Source organism: Embiotoca jacksoni, unplaced genomic scaffold (assembly GCF_022577435.1).
Source record: "Embiotoca jacksoni isolate LCO1_2020_lvr unplaced genomic scaffold, fEmbJac1.0.p SCAF_45, whole genome shotgun sequence".
NCBI classification, from domain to species: Eukaryota; Metazoa; Chordata; class Actinopteri; family Embiotocidae; genus Embiotoca; species Embiotoca jacksoni.
The window spans coordinates 258154-274680 of record NW_027185398.1 but is presented as its reverse complement, the minus strand read 5'-3'; the positions used below and the strand labels follow the sequence as shown (position 1 = coordinate 274680).

The following is a 16527-nucleotide window of genomic DNA, read 5'->3' as shown; positions in this document are numbered from 1 at the left end:
TTTTTTCTCTTAGGCAGCTTCTGATTGTTTAGTCTGACTTACTTGTGCCTTTTTCTTTTGCTCTCTGATCACTGGACGGAACTGCAGCCGGGCCTTCATTCACATTTACAGTCCGTTTCCACTGCAGGAATATTTCCAAATGACGAGGAACCGTTTCAGGAACTGAGGAACCTTAGCGAGGTTTTGGGGACTAAATCCAGTTGCTCTGCTGCAGTTGTGAGGACTTTCTTGAAGAAAACTAACCCCCCCCTCCCCCTCTCTCACCCAGCGAGAGAGAGAAAGCCCTCATAAAGAGGTTTATTGTGAACCATTTGCAGGAACGTGTTGCGCCTCGGGTTCTCAGTATTGTGCGCCTCCGGTTGAAACTTTCCGCTGCTGTTTTAAAAGGCTTCATTATTAGCTGCAGTTTACCGGACTCGCTTTGGTTTAAAAGACGGCGGTTGTCTGTGCTCCTGTGTGTGTCACGACAGTTCCTATTGTAATGAGGGAAAGTACCCGGGAGCTAAAAAAAAAACAAAAAAAAAAACAGTCCCACAAAACAGAGTTATAGGAACGTAAAAGGTTCTAAGTTCCTCTTGCTCCGAAAACACCTAATTTACCTGCTCTGATGGTTTTAACATCCCGGAGGCCCCAGAACTACCGAGTCTGCAAACTGCTGTGAGAACTTGTGTAATGCTTCATTCATGCAATCAGAAAGCTCCATTATTACAAATATAATTAGTATGAGGGAACATTTCTCGAAATGTTTATGTCAGAGGCTTTCCATCTCGTCTAAAAACAAAAAAATAAAGAGAAAGAGAGGCTGGTGTACCTTGGGGACGTCTATAGCGACCTCCCTCATGGCGCTGGGCTTCACGACCGACGTGGCCCACCGGAGGTCCTGCAGAGTGACCGTCACCGTCCCCATCAGCTGCTGGTCTGACACTGCTGGATGGGAAGCTCCCAGCGCTCGCTTCAGTGCCCGCAAACCTGCGTAGACAGGAATTACAACTGTTAGATCTCTCAGTGGCTCAGAAGTCAAACTAAATATTGTTTATTTTTCCAAAAGTTCTGCCCGAGGACATTCAGGCTCTTATAATCACAGAAAAGGTGAATCGTTTAGAAAATAAAAGACTGTGTCCTGACTCATATAAAGGGATCTGAAACTGATGCCTGAAGAAGAAGCGATGCCAGTGTCGTTGTGGCTCCGGGGTTTTTTAAATTTTTTAATTCCAAACCCTACACGCACCCTTTCCAACCTTTTCCTCAAAACATTCAGGCTCGTACACGCTGCGATGATACACACCTCGCCAATGCAAATCTCAAAATGAACACTAATTCCTCCCTTTTGGGGAAAATAATTGGGCCCGCATTATCGGGGAGAATAAGAGCGTGTTAGGCCGAAGGGAAGGGAAGTGTAATTGGAGCGCTTTAAGGTTTTGAATACCTTCAGTCTGCATGTGAAGAAAAAGACGACGGGAAAACAAACAGCGATGTGTCAGTATCGAGACGGAGCCTTTTGTTTCCCCTCGCCAAAAGAGGTCGATGCAGATTGATGGGAAAGAGAAAAAAGGTCTTGGCAACGAGCGGCTCTGCAAAAAAAAAAATGCTGAGGTGACGATTGACTACATGCAACACATATTTCTACTGAAAAGAAACGATTTCATTCAGTGACCAGGGAACACGTTCGCTCGCCCGTTTGCTCGCCCGTTTGCTCTGTCGTCTGTTGTTCAAGACGCCGAGCAGCTGTGGTGAAATGTCTTGTTTGGAGGAAGCGAAGCAAAAAAAAAAAAAAAGGGAACTTCCTTTTTCACTTTTCCCAGTCTTTCCACCATCGGTAAGGAAGCGATGCGGCCGTCCAACAACCGCAGTTGTTATCTGTGTCACGGTGGGGAAATGAAGATTTAGGATCTCGTTCTGAAGCACGTTCGACCGGAAAAAAAGAGTTTCCAGAAATCCTCGCGAACGCTCGACGCCGCAGGTAACTACAAGCGAAATCAAATATGTATGTTTATATTTTGGGGCAATTTGCTCTCAAAGTATACAACTTTTTGTTTAGTCCATTCTCCATTTCCATGTCATCAGTCACGTCAGTACTCTTATTTAATGTACACAATGTCTACCATTTCAGCAAGCAGGCCGACCCTTAGCAACGACCCTAGCAACAGAGACGATTTCCAGTCCGTTCCATTGCTTTTTATTAAACTGAATAAATACCGCACGTAGAAACACAAAGCTGCTCAGTCCGGTTGTAACTAAGATATCTGATGAAATAAAAAATAAAAAATCCATTCACACATTTTTTTTTTTTTTTTTTAGGATAGCGCCGTAACCCAACTCACCGCGGTCAAGTGAGCCGTCGTGTGTTAAAAACCAAACCGGTTCAAGCTGGCCGCCGCTTGGATTTTTAAGTGCACGACTAACCGTGGCGTTACGGTACGGGTGCTCGGAGGGACAAAAAAAAGGACAGAAAGTCCATCTTTCGCCAAACGAGTCACATTTAACAGGCCTATAACAAGCACAAACATTATATTGCGTATTATATGAAATTCAATTCCAATGACATATTTGCAATGGAGATGGCGGAGTGATATTCACTCGTGATGAGCAGGGTGTGATGTCATGCCGATCTGAGCAAATGTACAGTCGACCAATCAGATCGCTGGGTCGCAACTACTTGTTGTATAAACATCGGTTGAGTCTGCAGCAAATCACATTTCGCGATTCTCTTCGGAACCATAAAAAGGTCTTGCAGGTAAGTCTGGTTGCAATATCGCATGCACTCAATACTAAAAAAAATAAATACAAATAAAAAAGTCAGAAGAATGCGCGAGAGAGGCGAAAAGTCAAACTTTGACACCGTAGAAAAAGGCCATGTGCGGATCAGCTTGCATCCAGCTACAGGTGGGAGGACAGGTCTTCTACTTAATTACACGCTAAATGTGTGCAATGATTAGTAGTTACAGAAACCAGCCCACAACCACGTTTCCAAACCCCAGAGTTGGGCAACAGTACATTAGACACACAAGCGTTCTCGATCCACATGTGCATACATCACACAAACACACACACACACATAAGCTCTTGGCTTCCTCTTCTGAGCTAAAGGGGGGAGAGAGAGGGAGGGGGGAGAGGGTGGAGGGGAGGAGGGGAGGGGGGGGGGGGGTTCTGGGTAGGAGATGGAGTGGCGAGGGGCTGCAGGGGGAACGGACGTGGTCCAGGGCTGGAGGCCAGAGAGCAGACGAGAGGGGATTTACGATCAGACAAGACTGCATCCTGTTTATATTTTCCAGGACCCGTTTGACTCGGCGAGGGACGGACGGACGGACGAACGGACGGGGAGAGAGACGGAGAAACACAATTAATACGAGCAGGTTCGTCTTCCGCGGGCGCGCCAAGCTGAGGTCAACGCGTTCCCCCGGCTCCCCGGTGGATGATGTCTTTCTCTTTTTCGCTCTCCATCCACACGCCCACCCTTCCCCTTCTCACTTCTCACTCCCAAGAGGCCACAAAACATCCCAAATCGTTCCACCTGGTCCGCCGCTTCAGCTCCTCGTCTGCGTTAACGCTTCGGCCCGGCGCTGCTCAGACTGTACAAAAAAAAACAAAAAAACATCTGGTCCGACTGGAACAGGACGAGAGGCAAAGGCAGGATAAGGATGTGGAAGGAAGCTCGGGGGTGAGGAGGGAGATGGGGAGCAGCCGCCACAAACACCACATGCGCTAACCCCCCGAACCACCGGCTGGCCTTCTACCCTGTGAAGGTGGAGGGCCTCGGCCTCCGTCGGTGCCGGAGAGGGTGATGGATGAGCCGAGAAAAAAAACGCCGTGTTTAGATCTCGTTTGACGACATAAAAGAGGCTTTCTGGGGGCTAATGTTCGATGTACAAATGTTCCAGGTGCAAGAAAAGGGAGCCAATAAACTGTACAGTTATACAAACGCAAAAAATGACTGTCTCACATGCTTCAGATGTATTTTGTCTCGTAGTTTCAAAATTTTGCACAAATCTTCTCAAAAAAACGTCTCTGACCGGTTGCAAGTCAAAAAGAACAACTCAAGATGCCCTTTTTTGCAAAGGCTGGGATATTATGCTTTCTTAGCTGTTTTTAAAAAAAATTTTCCCCCCAGATTTCAATCCTCAACCCCAACACCTGAGATCAGAGGCAAACGTAAGCAAAGCCTGACAGCTGGTTGAAAGGTTCCAGCCAATCGTACGGCTCCGTACAAGCCCTGAAAGAATGAAGAAAGAAAAAAAAGAAAAAACACAGCTGACGAATGTTTAATAAATGTTTCGCCGAGAATCATCGGAAACTGTCCGCAGCACTTTTTGCCAGCGGTAATGAAAAACCTCGCGGAGAAGCGGCCTTTGATCCGAAAGGGGGAAACGGGGTTCATGAGTCCGGCCCTGGATGCCCTCGGAGGGCGGCGGAAACTCGATTCAACGATGCAACTTCGACATTTTGCTTCAGGGAATCTCTCTCGCTCTTTTTCCTAACTGCTCTTGGCTGACTCCGAGCACACATTTGGTTTAGTTATGAAAACATCCGATGGGAAGGGAGGAGAAAAAAAAAAAAAAAAAAAAAAAAAAAAAAAAAGAAGAAAAAGAAACGAAGCAACACAACACAATTTAATCTGAACCTTATGTGGGCTCATTTCTCCATTTTTTTTTTTGATTTTTTTTTTTTTTTTTTTTTTTTGCACTGCTGCTTTCCAGAATGCTTCGAGTTCACCAGAGATCTGGTGGGAATCGAAAGGCCTCTGAAATGTACAAGAATGCACATTTGCAAAACATCACACCACGGCCCAAACTAGGTATGAAAGAGAAGGAAGAACGAAGTCGTGGGTCGGCCAGTGAAAAACAGAGGCGAACGATTATTTGTGGTTCTCTTTTCTTTCTTTTTTATTTCAACAGGCATGGTCTTAATTACGAGCATCCAAAACAGAACCATCTCTTAAATCAAGGCCTTCTCTTCAGGGGTCACCTCCGCTGACACTAACATACCCACAACCGGCCCAAGAATAAACCTCTGAAATCAAAACATTCAACTCAAGAGGTTCTCAAACACAGCTTCTCTTATTCTTAAGAGGTTCTGATGGAGCCAACTTTAAGATTCATTGAGCAACACATGAGAAAGCAAAACACATTTATTTTGTCACTTATGTATTGAACTTACTAAATAATGATAAAATTACTTATGAACTCAAAGTGTTGTCTTATTCTAACCTTACAAGTGGTTTTATGCGAGTTACGTTCTATACGTAAGTTACTTAACGTACGTTATGTAAGTAACCTGATTGCGTTACTTAAAAGAAATCCACGCTTTGCTTTCTCACAAACACGCGTCGTCCGGGTAAATAAAATAAAAGTTCAGCGTTTGCTCCATCCAACCACCGCTGCCTTCCTCCCTCCGTGGACTCCATCACTCTTCGCACTTCATCACACTGACACAGTGCCCTCTGGTGGACGGACGGGTGCACTACACGCTTTGGTGTGCTAACCAAACGTTTGGGAACAACGGATTCATTACAAGGTTGACGTAAAATAAATCCCTACAGCACGAAATCATCATTAATATTTGGGTATGACCGAACGGGTCCTAACGTACACGAGCGCAGCTTTTTCAAGAAGCGCATTTCATTCCCGCAACTACAAGTCAACTCAGTTTTTTTTCCCACCCTCACTGGAAGTTGATGAGTTCGGTGTGTGGAGGTTAAAAGTTGCAGCAGAAGACTTCAAAAGGGGAAAAAAAAAAAAAAAAACCATCAGAGAGCCCGGAGAGGAGTTTCAGAAAGAAGTCGACATCTCGACACGGAACAATCACGACTGTGTGTCGCGTCGTGTCAGCGACGCTCGCCTGGACCGGATTGTGAAAATACTTCGGTCGTTGCGGCATCTCAAAGCTGCAGGAACGTTTTCATTACTCGCCGGTGCTTCCGCAACACTCGCTGCACCTGTATTTACAAAAACCCAACATCTGTTCCCCCCGCACCAATAATATGCGCACACACACACACACACACACACACACACACACACACACACACAGCTGTCACTGACTAAAAGGTAAGCTCTGGGGTCAAGGAGTCCGAGCGGCACATTTCCGGATTTTATAAACAAGAGGCCTCAAATAAACTTCACATGCTGATCCGACCGATATTTATGTGACCCGTCCTCAAATTTAAATGTCTTTAAAAGGATAGACGAGTCAGGAAAAGCTCTTTATAAGGCAAAGAGCTGCCGCTGTAAACACCAGCCCAGCATTTTTTTAGCACTGTTTGGCCCATTCAGTCTTCCGCAGCAGAATTTATGTCAAACACACAAAACTCGAAGCTCTTTGTTTTTCGCCGTGCATTTTTTTTTTTTTTTTTTTTTTCCCCAACACATCGGAGGAACCCTCTCGTCCTCACGTCGCTCATCAACGGCGCGGGTTAAGAACGCTTAAGAAGTGCCGAATATTTAGGTTAAAGAGGATTTTTTTTAAAATTATTATTATTAAGAAGCCAAATCACTTTGCACAATCGCCCGAGTTAATCATCTGGGCCGGTTTCAGAGTCGGAGAAGTAGACGCGAAATATCGAGCCGCGATCTTTGCCGTCAAATAACCTGGCTGAATCGAAAAGCTTTTTTTTTTTTTTTTAGTGTTTATTATTCCAAGTAAGCAATTTTACTGGCCCTTTTTTTGTTTTTTTTTGTTCCAGTGGGCTTCCCCTGTTTAGAGAGGCTTGTAAACAGTGTGTCCGGATGCGGCACAAACCAAACAAGCACGCACAGGCGTACACACACACACACACACACACACACACACACACACACACACACACACACACACACACACACACACAATTTGCACTGTTTACACTGTGGAAGTGAGTCATCTGCGAGCACCGGGATCAGTTGAACGGCAAACAGGACGACTGAGAGACGCCCAGAGTCTTGTGAGGCTCCGCGAAACCGCATGACAGCTTCCAATACCGCACAGAACACCTAAAGGGATTCATTGTGAAGAAAAAAAAAAAAAAAGAAAAAAAAAAAAGAAGCTGTTTCATATAATCTCCGCCGAGCTGGGAACGGCCTTAATGTGACGTTTGGGGGGGGTCGAATCAGATATGTCAGAATTTGTGGTTACGTCGGAGGAAGTCTTTGTCTGGGATCTTGTGAAAAAAAATGTCAAAAATAAAAGATAAATACAACACCCTACAGTTTGGTGATGTGTCTTTAAGGTTTGAGGGAACACGTCGCCTTACGTGCCCCTTTTTCTCCTATTTTTTTTTAACTTCTATATCAAAAATAAACCGTTTAATAAATATCGGATTGGAAAACCCAGATGACACTACGCCCCGCCCACAGGCCTGTCAATCAAACAGACAGACACACACACCCAAAACACGGCTTTTTAAGGCCCTATTTCTAATTACATACTGGAGGGGGTTTTTTTTAGGGTTTTTTTTTAGATGGACCGCAAGGAAACTAATAAGGAGTGACTTTAGCACTCAAAAGATTAAAAAAAAAAATCGATTGACTTTTTTTTTCACGAGAGAAGTTGAATTTTTTCAGACCTGGAAGCTACGTCCACTGGAAATCTTCTTGAATGTTCACTGTAAAGACTTTGGTGAAATGCCGATTGGTAAAATTATAGGATCCAAGGTCTTTTATTCTCACATCCTCAATTCTCATTTATTCAACATACAACATTTAACAAATATTGAGCATAATGAGGTTTGTTTTGTATTTAACTTACAGCATATCAAACGTATTTGTGTATAATTTCAACCACGTCCAACTGAAGCGCGGAGTCGCAGTTCTGCAGCGAACAAGCAATGAAACGTGGGATTTCTGTGACGTCTCTGCAACCGGTCCGACGAGGACGAGGGGCAACACGGGATGCAACAGAAACACGGTCAGAAATATACATTATGTCGTCTGCAGACGCAGAAAAAGGAGTTTGATGGAACGAAAGCGTCCACGACTGAAAAAGAGGCTGCAGCGGTTTAAACTTTGAGTGAGCCGTTTGTCGAATGAAGTTTGCAAAAACATTTCAGTGACTTTTAGAGAAGTAAAAAGAATCCTCGCATATAAATCTGGTCCAGATCTGAACAGGTCATTAAAGCAGCAGACCGGTTTGACAAACATTCACCTCTAACTTCCTCAGCAGTACGACACTCGACCACTAGATGTCCTCATTGAGGGGGTTTGTATTTATCCTGCAGCAGAGAAGTGAAGCAATGTTGATGTAATTATGTATTTTAATGAAGCGTTGTTGTTTGTTTTATACTTATACTGTAATTCAGATTGAACATAACTTTGTCTTTGTTCCAGTGCAACACAAATTTCTGCAACTTTATCACGCCACCAAAAAAAAAAGAAAAAAAAAAAGTCAAAAATGTTCTAATTTGATGGTTATTTAGAGCAGTGGTTTCCAAGCTAGGGGTTGAGGACCTGCACGGGGGTCGCAAGATAACTGACAAAATTGTTAGGACATTTTTTTTTTTGTTTTTCCACAAATCTGATGAAAAAAAAATGATTTTAGTAAACAGAAGACTTGTTTCAGATTGATCATACTCGGGTACGGTACAGATTAAATCTATCTAACGTGGAGGTGCCCTTAATATCTGCCAAAGAGCACCGGAAGTGTTTCAGCTGGACTCACGTTGGTTTGTTCTTTCTTTTGTCACCAATTCATGTCTTAAGCGAGAACACTTAGCTGGACAGTGACCTCTGACCTTAACTTGGATTTTTTTTTTTAGTTTTTTAACTCAGATTATCTGGAATTTATAGTTTTGTATTTTACAACTGAAGAATGGGTGTACTTCTACAGTCTGACCAAAGCGATGCTGCCTTCTTAATACTTCGATCGCGTTCCTGTTTGTTTTGCTCGCCAGGTTTAAAAAAAAAAATTAAAAAAAACCTTCCTTTCATTAAAAGGATCAACCTGGACTCGCTCGGTCGGTGCTCACGACACAAATATTTTCTTAATAATCCGAGCGCTCGGCGGAGGTTTAAAGAGGGATTTGGTGGTGACCTGGATGAACTTTAACGGTTGTGGTGTGACCCCGGGCCGATATCCGTGATCAGTTCAAAGAAGTTGTTTCTGGGGTTCCCGACTGGACAAAAAAAAAAAAAAAAAAAAATCCCCGAATGACATCAAGGTTTCCATCCATTCTTCTCTACAGACGCACACTTCGTCACTCGGCCTTCTCATCCTTCCCTACGACTCTCCTCGGATATGAACAATTCATTCGACTCATCTTATTCTCTGATCTATAAAGGAGGCTGGTATTGTGTTAAAAAGGCAGGATGTGAAACCCACACCACAACTACGTGTGTGTGTGTGTGTGTATCGAAGACAGACGAGTGTGTATGCGTGCAAAGCTTTTTCTGCAGCTGTGCGATGAGAGGATCTTTTTGCGTGACCCGAGCGCGCCGCGGTCGTCAACGATATGTCCCCCTTCGTTCTTTTATTTGTCAGGAAGCGGCCGCGTCGGTTCGTTCGCTTCCCCGGCAGCCTCATTGTTACCTGAGCGGCAGAAGGAAACAACTGCAGTTCCTACTCGATGTGTTTTCGTGACTCTTCGGCTTTTGTCAAAAAAAAAAAAAAGGAGGAAAAAACAGGTTGTGGGTACATGAGAGTGTGTGTGTGTGTGTGTGTGTGTGTGTCTATTTACATCCAAGCGATGTGTGGTGGAAACGGTACAAGTCTACAATAAGACTCTTACAAAAACGCCGTCATCCCCGTAATTTACACAAACCTGTGAAGAATTTTGGACAACACATATAAAGTATAAATGTTCGTTTCTTTACATCTGCTCTTAAAGGCACGGGGGGAAAAAAAAATCCAGCCGACGTGGCGAAGGACGAGATTTGATTGTCGTTGAAAAGCGAGCGAATTACCCGACATTACATAAAGAACGATGACGACCAGACGTAGAGGTTGAGAGGAAAGTTTTAAATTGTAATTTTCGTCTTCCTCCCGTCTGAACACCTGGCTATCTGTTGCATTAAGTGAGGACGGTTGTGGGAATAATGGTTTTGGAACGAATTTTAATTTGACATGACTTGTATTTTATCTCAAGCAGCCAAGATAGAAAGAACTGAAGAAGGAACGAAATCCATCAGAGAGTCCGGGGTTAAGTCTCCTGTGGCGTACTGTGTTTGTCTAGTGATTTAGGTTTTGGAGATTTTTTGGTGGTGGGGTAGAGGAGGAGGAGCAGGAGGAGGAGGGGGGGGGTTCTCAGAAAACGCTGCCAGTCAGGTCTGGCCCTCGGTGGACAGTAAATCACGCTTTCTTTTTTTTTTGCCGGAGTGCTTCCGCACAGCAGCCCCGACTCCCTCCTCGACTGGAAAGGCAATACGCCACGTACCCCAGGCGGTGGGACCACCCAGGAGGCATGTGGGGGTCTCACACACACACACACACACACACACACACACACACACACACACACACACACAGAGAAAAACAAATAAGCATGTGCTCGCGCAATCACATATCATACCGCCACAATCAAGGAGCGCGCACACACACACACATAGAGAGAGAGAGAGAGAGAGAGAGAGAGAGAGAGAGAGAGAGAGAGAGAGAGAGAGAGAGAGAGAGAGAGAGAGAGCCTGTGTGTGTGTGTGTGTGTGTGTGTTGTTTGTGCTTGTCCTCGGGACGTGAGGTGGGATGGCTTGTGGCACTCGGGTGAGGGGGTGAAGGGGTGAGGGGGTGAGGGGGGTGAGAGGGGTGAGGGGGCACAAGGAATTTCACAACAAGTGGTGGTTTCTGTGGTTTCTCTCACTGGGGAGCCGAAGACCACAGAAACTTCCTCCTTGGCGAACATCAACGGACGGTCGACCCTCCGCGCTCACAGAGGCGCCGCGGGCACTTCACCAGAACGGCTTCAAAATTCATTTAGGAGGAAATATTTCACTAGAAATTGTGTGTGTGTGTGTGTGTGTGTGTGTGTGTGTGTGTGTGTGTGTGTGTGTGTGTTGGGGGGGGGGTTTGGAGCGATGAAGTGAGGTCAGGACAAAGAGGCAAAAACAACACGAGGTCTAAACAAATGTAGCTAAACCTCAATAACGAGCTGTCACTCGTGTTTTGTTTGTTGGTCGGATGCTTCGGCCCGCGAGGCCCAAAAAAACCCCAAAAAACAAAATTACTAAAAGATGGGGAGCCATTTTCTTTTTGTTTTGGTTTCCCAAAATGATGAAGGAAATGAATGCAAAGAGAAGCATTGAGGTTTCACAACAACCGATCTGATGATCTTCTTGGTTTTAGTGGCGTGTACATCAGACGGCCGTTTTTTTGTTGTTTTTTTTTTACTCGCCTGCTTCTTTGCACACGGCCGCGAGGTCGGCTCCGACGTATCCGTGAGCGGCGTCCGCCAGCTGCTTCAGCTCCTCGGCGGCGGCGCTGCACGGGACGCAACTCAGCTGCTTCCGCAGGATGTCTGCGCGCTCGGCCGCTCCGGGAACTCCCACCTGGCGATCGTGAAATCATGAGACGCATCACGCAGACAACGAGTCGTATTTACTCGAACGAGACGTCGAAGAAGCTGCAAACCGGTGTTGTTGTTTTTTTTTGCTACAGTTCAGTACGCACCTCCAGCTCCTTGTCGAAGCGTCCCGGCCTGCGCAGAGCCGGGTCGAGGGCGTGGGGCCGGTTGGTGGCCCCCAGGACCAGCAGCTGACCCGAGTGACCCTCCTGGAAGGACGAGACAGGAAGTGGAGGTCAGGTACTTCTGGTAAAATGTCGTTCATAATGTGTCATCGTGCTGATTTACATTTTTTTTTTAAAGCTTATTACTGAGTGATACTGGAAATTTAAACGCGTGGTTTCGTGCTGCGGTTGTTTTCCTCAGGAGACAGTTCGTAACATTTATGGTCATATTTTTTGAGGTGGTCGGAATAACGGACTGGTTAGGGTTACACCATCTGTAAAAAACTTTTACAAACTAAAACAGATGATAAATATAAGCTGATACCCGTGAAAACTACCACTGACTCATTTGCTGTGCTGGCTGAGATACACACATTGAATTACATGCAATTTCATTTTTTGTCGAGTCAGCGATATTAAATTCCCAAGTATATAACTTCGCGACCGCAGTTTAGTGACCCCAGCCCGCGTTTCATCATGCTTAAAAATAAAAAAATAAATTCTGGGTGATTTCTTTCCCAGGCTCTCATTGGGGATGTGTGTGTGTGTGCGTGGGGGGGGGGGGATCAGTTGTTTTCTGTGTTCAGCTGTCGTCCCCCCCCCCCCCCTCAATAAGTGGCATGAAATAACCTGTGTTGTGATTTGGCACCACATAAAAACAATTCAATTAAATAGAGAGAACATCTTAAGTCCTTTAGAAAGCTGTTAGCTGGCAAAATCCTCTATGGAGGAAGACTGAGGGGACACCACCAATTAATGATGGAGTAAAGAAGAAATAAATAAAACTGGAGTTATAAACATTATTTCTTTGTACTTTGAGGCGGTTGAGTACAGGGCAAGTTTCAAGTTAAAAACTAGTGCTACGTTGCACGTGCAAATAGAAGGTTATATTATTGTAATCTGAAAAAAAAAAAAAGATAGTTTACAAAGTGCATTGAGGTAGAAGGACACTTGGATACTCACTGAGCCGATCCCGTCCATCAGAGTCAGGAGAGAAGCAACAACTCGTTTCTCCACCTCGTTCTGAGCTCCGTCTCTCTTCGGGCACAAAGCATCCAGCTCATCGATGAAGATGATCGCAGGCTGCCTGTCAATCAAAGAGAGACATGTTAAATACTAAGAGAGGGGGGGGGGGGGGGAAGAAAATCATATTGTGAGTTTAATTTTGTCAGAGTAATATATACTTTCAAGTACTGGTATTATTGTACTGAATTATTAGTTTGATGGCTCGCAACTGAGAGATTTAAAAAAAATATATATATTTCAAACAAATTTATTTCATAAAATACAGCGTTTTTAATATCCAGAACTAAATGATATAAACTGTACGCAGTAATCTGTGAGCACCTTTACCTCTGAGACGCCTCGCTGAATATTTGTCTCAGCCTCGCTTCTGTTTCACCGTAAAATCTGCAAAGAAATAACACGTCATGGATCTTCAGGTCGACAAACCCAAATATTCTTCGGAAATATGACGCCGTGGTTTTGAGAACATACGACCGTACTTGCTCATGATCTCCGGACCGTTGATCACCGTCATGTGAGCGCCGATCTCGTTGGCTATGGCTCGTCCAATCATCGTCTTCCCCGTGCCCGGGGGACCGTACAGAAGAACTCCTCGTGGGGGTGGGATCCCTGATCAGTTTTCACGGGAGTAAAAGCTTGTAAATAAATCTCACATTATAATAAATCAAATAGTAGAGTTTTAAAGTTGAAGGTGAACATGAGGAACGGTGTTGTGTGACTTCGCCGACCGTAGTTGGAGAAGAGCTCGGGGCGTTTCAGAGGAAGTTCAATGGTCTCTCTGATGACGTCCAACTGGCTGCTGAGTCCTCCGATCATGCTGTACGTGACCTTTGACCTTTTCGCGTCGGCATCCGCATCCGCCTGCCCCGCTCTGCCTTGAAAACTGACTTTGGTGGAGCACGAGAGACGGTAGAAGGTGTCGGTGCTCAGGGCGCCAGCAGGGGTTGCTATAGAGACGCTCTCCTCCGTCTCCGGGTCGAGTGAACTCTCCGAGGGATCCTGGGAGTTGTAGGAAGGAGTGCAGGGAGCGGAGGGTGAGGAGAGAGGAAGGAGGGGGGCCGGTCGGCGCGGGGTGCTGGCCGCGGGACCAGGCCCTCCGGGCGTGCCCGGTGCTTCGTCGTCCACCGTGAGCGTGCTGAGCTGCAGGGAGAGGTCGGCCGACGTGGCGTCCAGCACGGAGCTCGTCACGGAGGACTCCTCCGTGTCGGGGCCCGCTCCCCGGGGGAGGAGCTGGTCTCTGGAGGGCGACGCCGTCCTCCCCTCTCACGGTCTCGACCCGGAAGCTGCACGACCGCCCAAAGTAAGTCAAGGAAAGGACATTTCCCGGCAGAATGATTTTCCCATCTTAGTGCAAGGGAGACAAACAATAGAAAAAAAAAACACTTTGAAAACTGAAATTACAGATTTGATGTATTTTTGGTGCAAAACAGAGTTAAGTACAAGTTATAAAGTCTATTTGCATTCATAATTTACTGCATACTATACATTTTACACCAAAACATCAATATGTACTTTATGTAAGCACAGTGTTACGTTATTAAAAAGGAAAACATTTCATCCCTTAAAAAAAGGTTTTTGCTGTTGACTGACATGCTTATAAACTCGTACTTAAAAGACATAAACTTACCCAAAGACCTCAGAAAGAAGTTCTTGAATTCGTCTGTGTCTAGAGTTTCATCTTTTGACCTGAATGAAAGTTACACAAAAGTTCAGAATTAAATGAACATAGGTTTTTTTTTCCTGTACTACTTTGCATTTGATTGACATTTGAACTGCAGTTGCACGTTGCAGCCAGCAGATGGCGGTATTTACCTAAAGATTACACAACAAAACAGACCTGGGGCCAACCAGAAACAATTGACATGCAAGTATATTATTACAATGAGTTCATCACGTATAAAACATTCACCTATTTCTATTGAGATTCAAAATTTCACGGTGTAATTGCTCATAAATATATATTTTTTTTAAATAGCATACATTCTATGAATGTTAAATTTATTGCAGGACTATTTAGTTATGCGTTAGTTATATTGTAGTCGTTTAAGTGCATGAAAGCCAGATGAACTTCACCTATTAGAGAGAAGCACCTCCGCAGCCTGAAGCACAGGACCCGTTACCGGCCGCAGCGTCACCTCGTCACCCGACTTAACTCTCAGGTTGTTCCGAGCACACTTCGGAAGGCCGACTTTTCCAGCTGGGAAGATGGCAGCGGGCCACCCTGAGCACACCTTAGAGATGGAAGAAAACAAGATTTATTTACAGACATCTGAAGGGGGTGAAAGTGATTCGTTTTAATATGTCAGGCGGAAGGAAGAGGACACCTCTTGTTGCCCTCTGGGACTCGTCAGCAGGACCGGTCTGCCGATGCAAACGCCGGCCGACTTCATCGAATTGAGGCTCAGCTGGGCTAAAGTTGATCTGCAGCTTTTCGGTGTTTTATCGTCAGCTGCGAGGCGAAAGAGCACAAAAATATATTAATATTTGCTGTAAATGCGGGTATCACGAGTGGTGTAGTAAATATAATTTGAACGTTGTAGCTCGTCCCGGTGATTCTCCGACTCCTTCGAGTAGGTCAAATCACAGCACTGCATTTTATTTTATGACGTCATCATAACACTTGGAAGTTTTCCCATTTCAGATAACAGATCCACCAAATGTTTGTTTGTTTTTTTCACCCTCGAAACTTCACACTTTTCATCTCAATAATTGTTCAAATGACACAATATCTCACCAAAAAAAAAAAAAAAGTCTGGAGAAGAAATCCAAGAAACTAAAAAAAAAAAAAAAAAGATTTGTGGATCTGAAGATTATTTTCCTCTCCCAGTAAATTATCTGACGACCCCTCAGATTTACCTGCATTTACCTGTATTTGTATTTACTCTATTTGTGTTCAATTTTATGCATTTGATCTGTTTCTTACGCATCTCGTTTCTTTTCTATATATTTTTTAAAATGTTCCTTTATATCTATTTTTATGTGAAAAACATGTGTGAGCTGCATTTCATGTATGAAAGGTGCTACACAAAATAAAGTTTATTATTATTATTATTATTATTACCTCCACCTGCAGCATCAGTGAGTGCAACCTGGACTTCACGGCTTCATGCTGCACACACTTACACATTTTGTGATTCAAAGTTTTACCTTTTTCAATGAAGTCGATGACCGTGAACGAGTCGCAGTTTAAACTTTTGCAGCTTCCTCCGTCGATGCCGGACGCCCGCGGGCCCGCAGCGTCACCGCAGCTCTCCCTCAGCACGAGCGGACCGTCCCCTTCACTCGCCCTCTTCGATTTGCTTTTATTTTTCTTCGAAGACATTTTATAAAAGCGAAAACGGCTTCTCCACGTGAAAGGGCCAACATGTGTAAACACGGAGCGGCGCCGTAAACTTCCTGGTTAAAGTTTAGTCCCGCCTCCTTTTTACCGTAAACCCTCGCGCGTCCGGATGTCAGTTTACGGCAGGTGATATTATATATTTATATTTATTTCCTGCGGGTACAAATACAAAATTCAAGCGACGAAAGAGTATGGCATACACTATTAGGATACAGTCTTGTATTCGGCATATATGTAATATACCCAGAAGCTTCTTTTATAGTTTTAAGCGGTTACTTGTGATTTATTGTGAGCTTCTTTGCCGCGGATGACATCTTGGGAAAAAAAGCGCGCCATGAAGCTCCAAGTGTTATTAGTCCAACATAAAAGCTGATAATTAACAAATTTAAAATGGTTACCTGGTATATATTTTATAGCCGATTTAAACATCATACTCTTGCAATTATTTGGTAGCAAACCTTAACGCTGGCAAATTTCCGGTAAACTGTTAACTTGCTAAATCGGCAGAAACGTTCATGGAGTTTTGCCGCTTACGAGTC

At 44.6% G+C, this 16527-nt stretch overlaps 1 protein-coding gene across 1 annotated transcript in view; it reads right to left on the bottom strand.

Moving 5' to 3' along the window:
- The window catches only part of afg2a (AFG2 AAA ATPase homolog A), a 99082-nt gene extending 82567 nt beyond the window's left edge, over nucleotides 1–16515 (bottom strand). Inside the window, 12 exon segments of the mRNA XM_069169419.1 lie at nucleotides 812–969; nucleotides 11291–11444; nucleotides 11566–11667; nucleotides 12586–12709; nucleotides 12976–13032; nucleotides 13128–13257; nucleotides 13377–13872; nucleotides 13874–13992; nucleotides 14276–14334; nucleotides 14722–14879; nucleotides 14973–15097; nucleotides 15796–16515. Coding sequence (XP_069025520.1) covers nucleotides 812–969; nucleotides 11291–11444; nucleotides 11566–11667; nucleotides 12586–12709; nucleotides 12976–13032; nucleotides 13128–13257; nucleotides 13377–13872; nucleotides 13874–13992; nucleotides 14276–14334; nucleotides 14722–14879; nucleotides 14973–15097; nucleotides 15796–15970 — 1857 coding nt within the window. The 5' untranslated portion in view covers nucleotides 15971–16515.
- Between the last annotated feature and the right edge of the window lie 12 nt (nucleotides 16516–16527).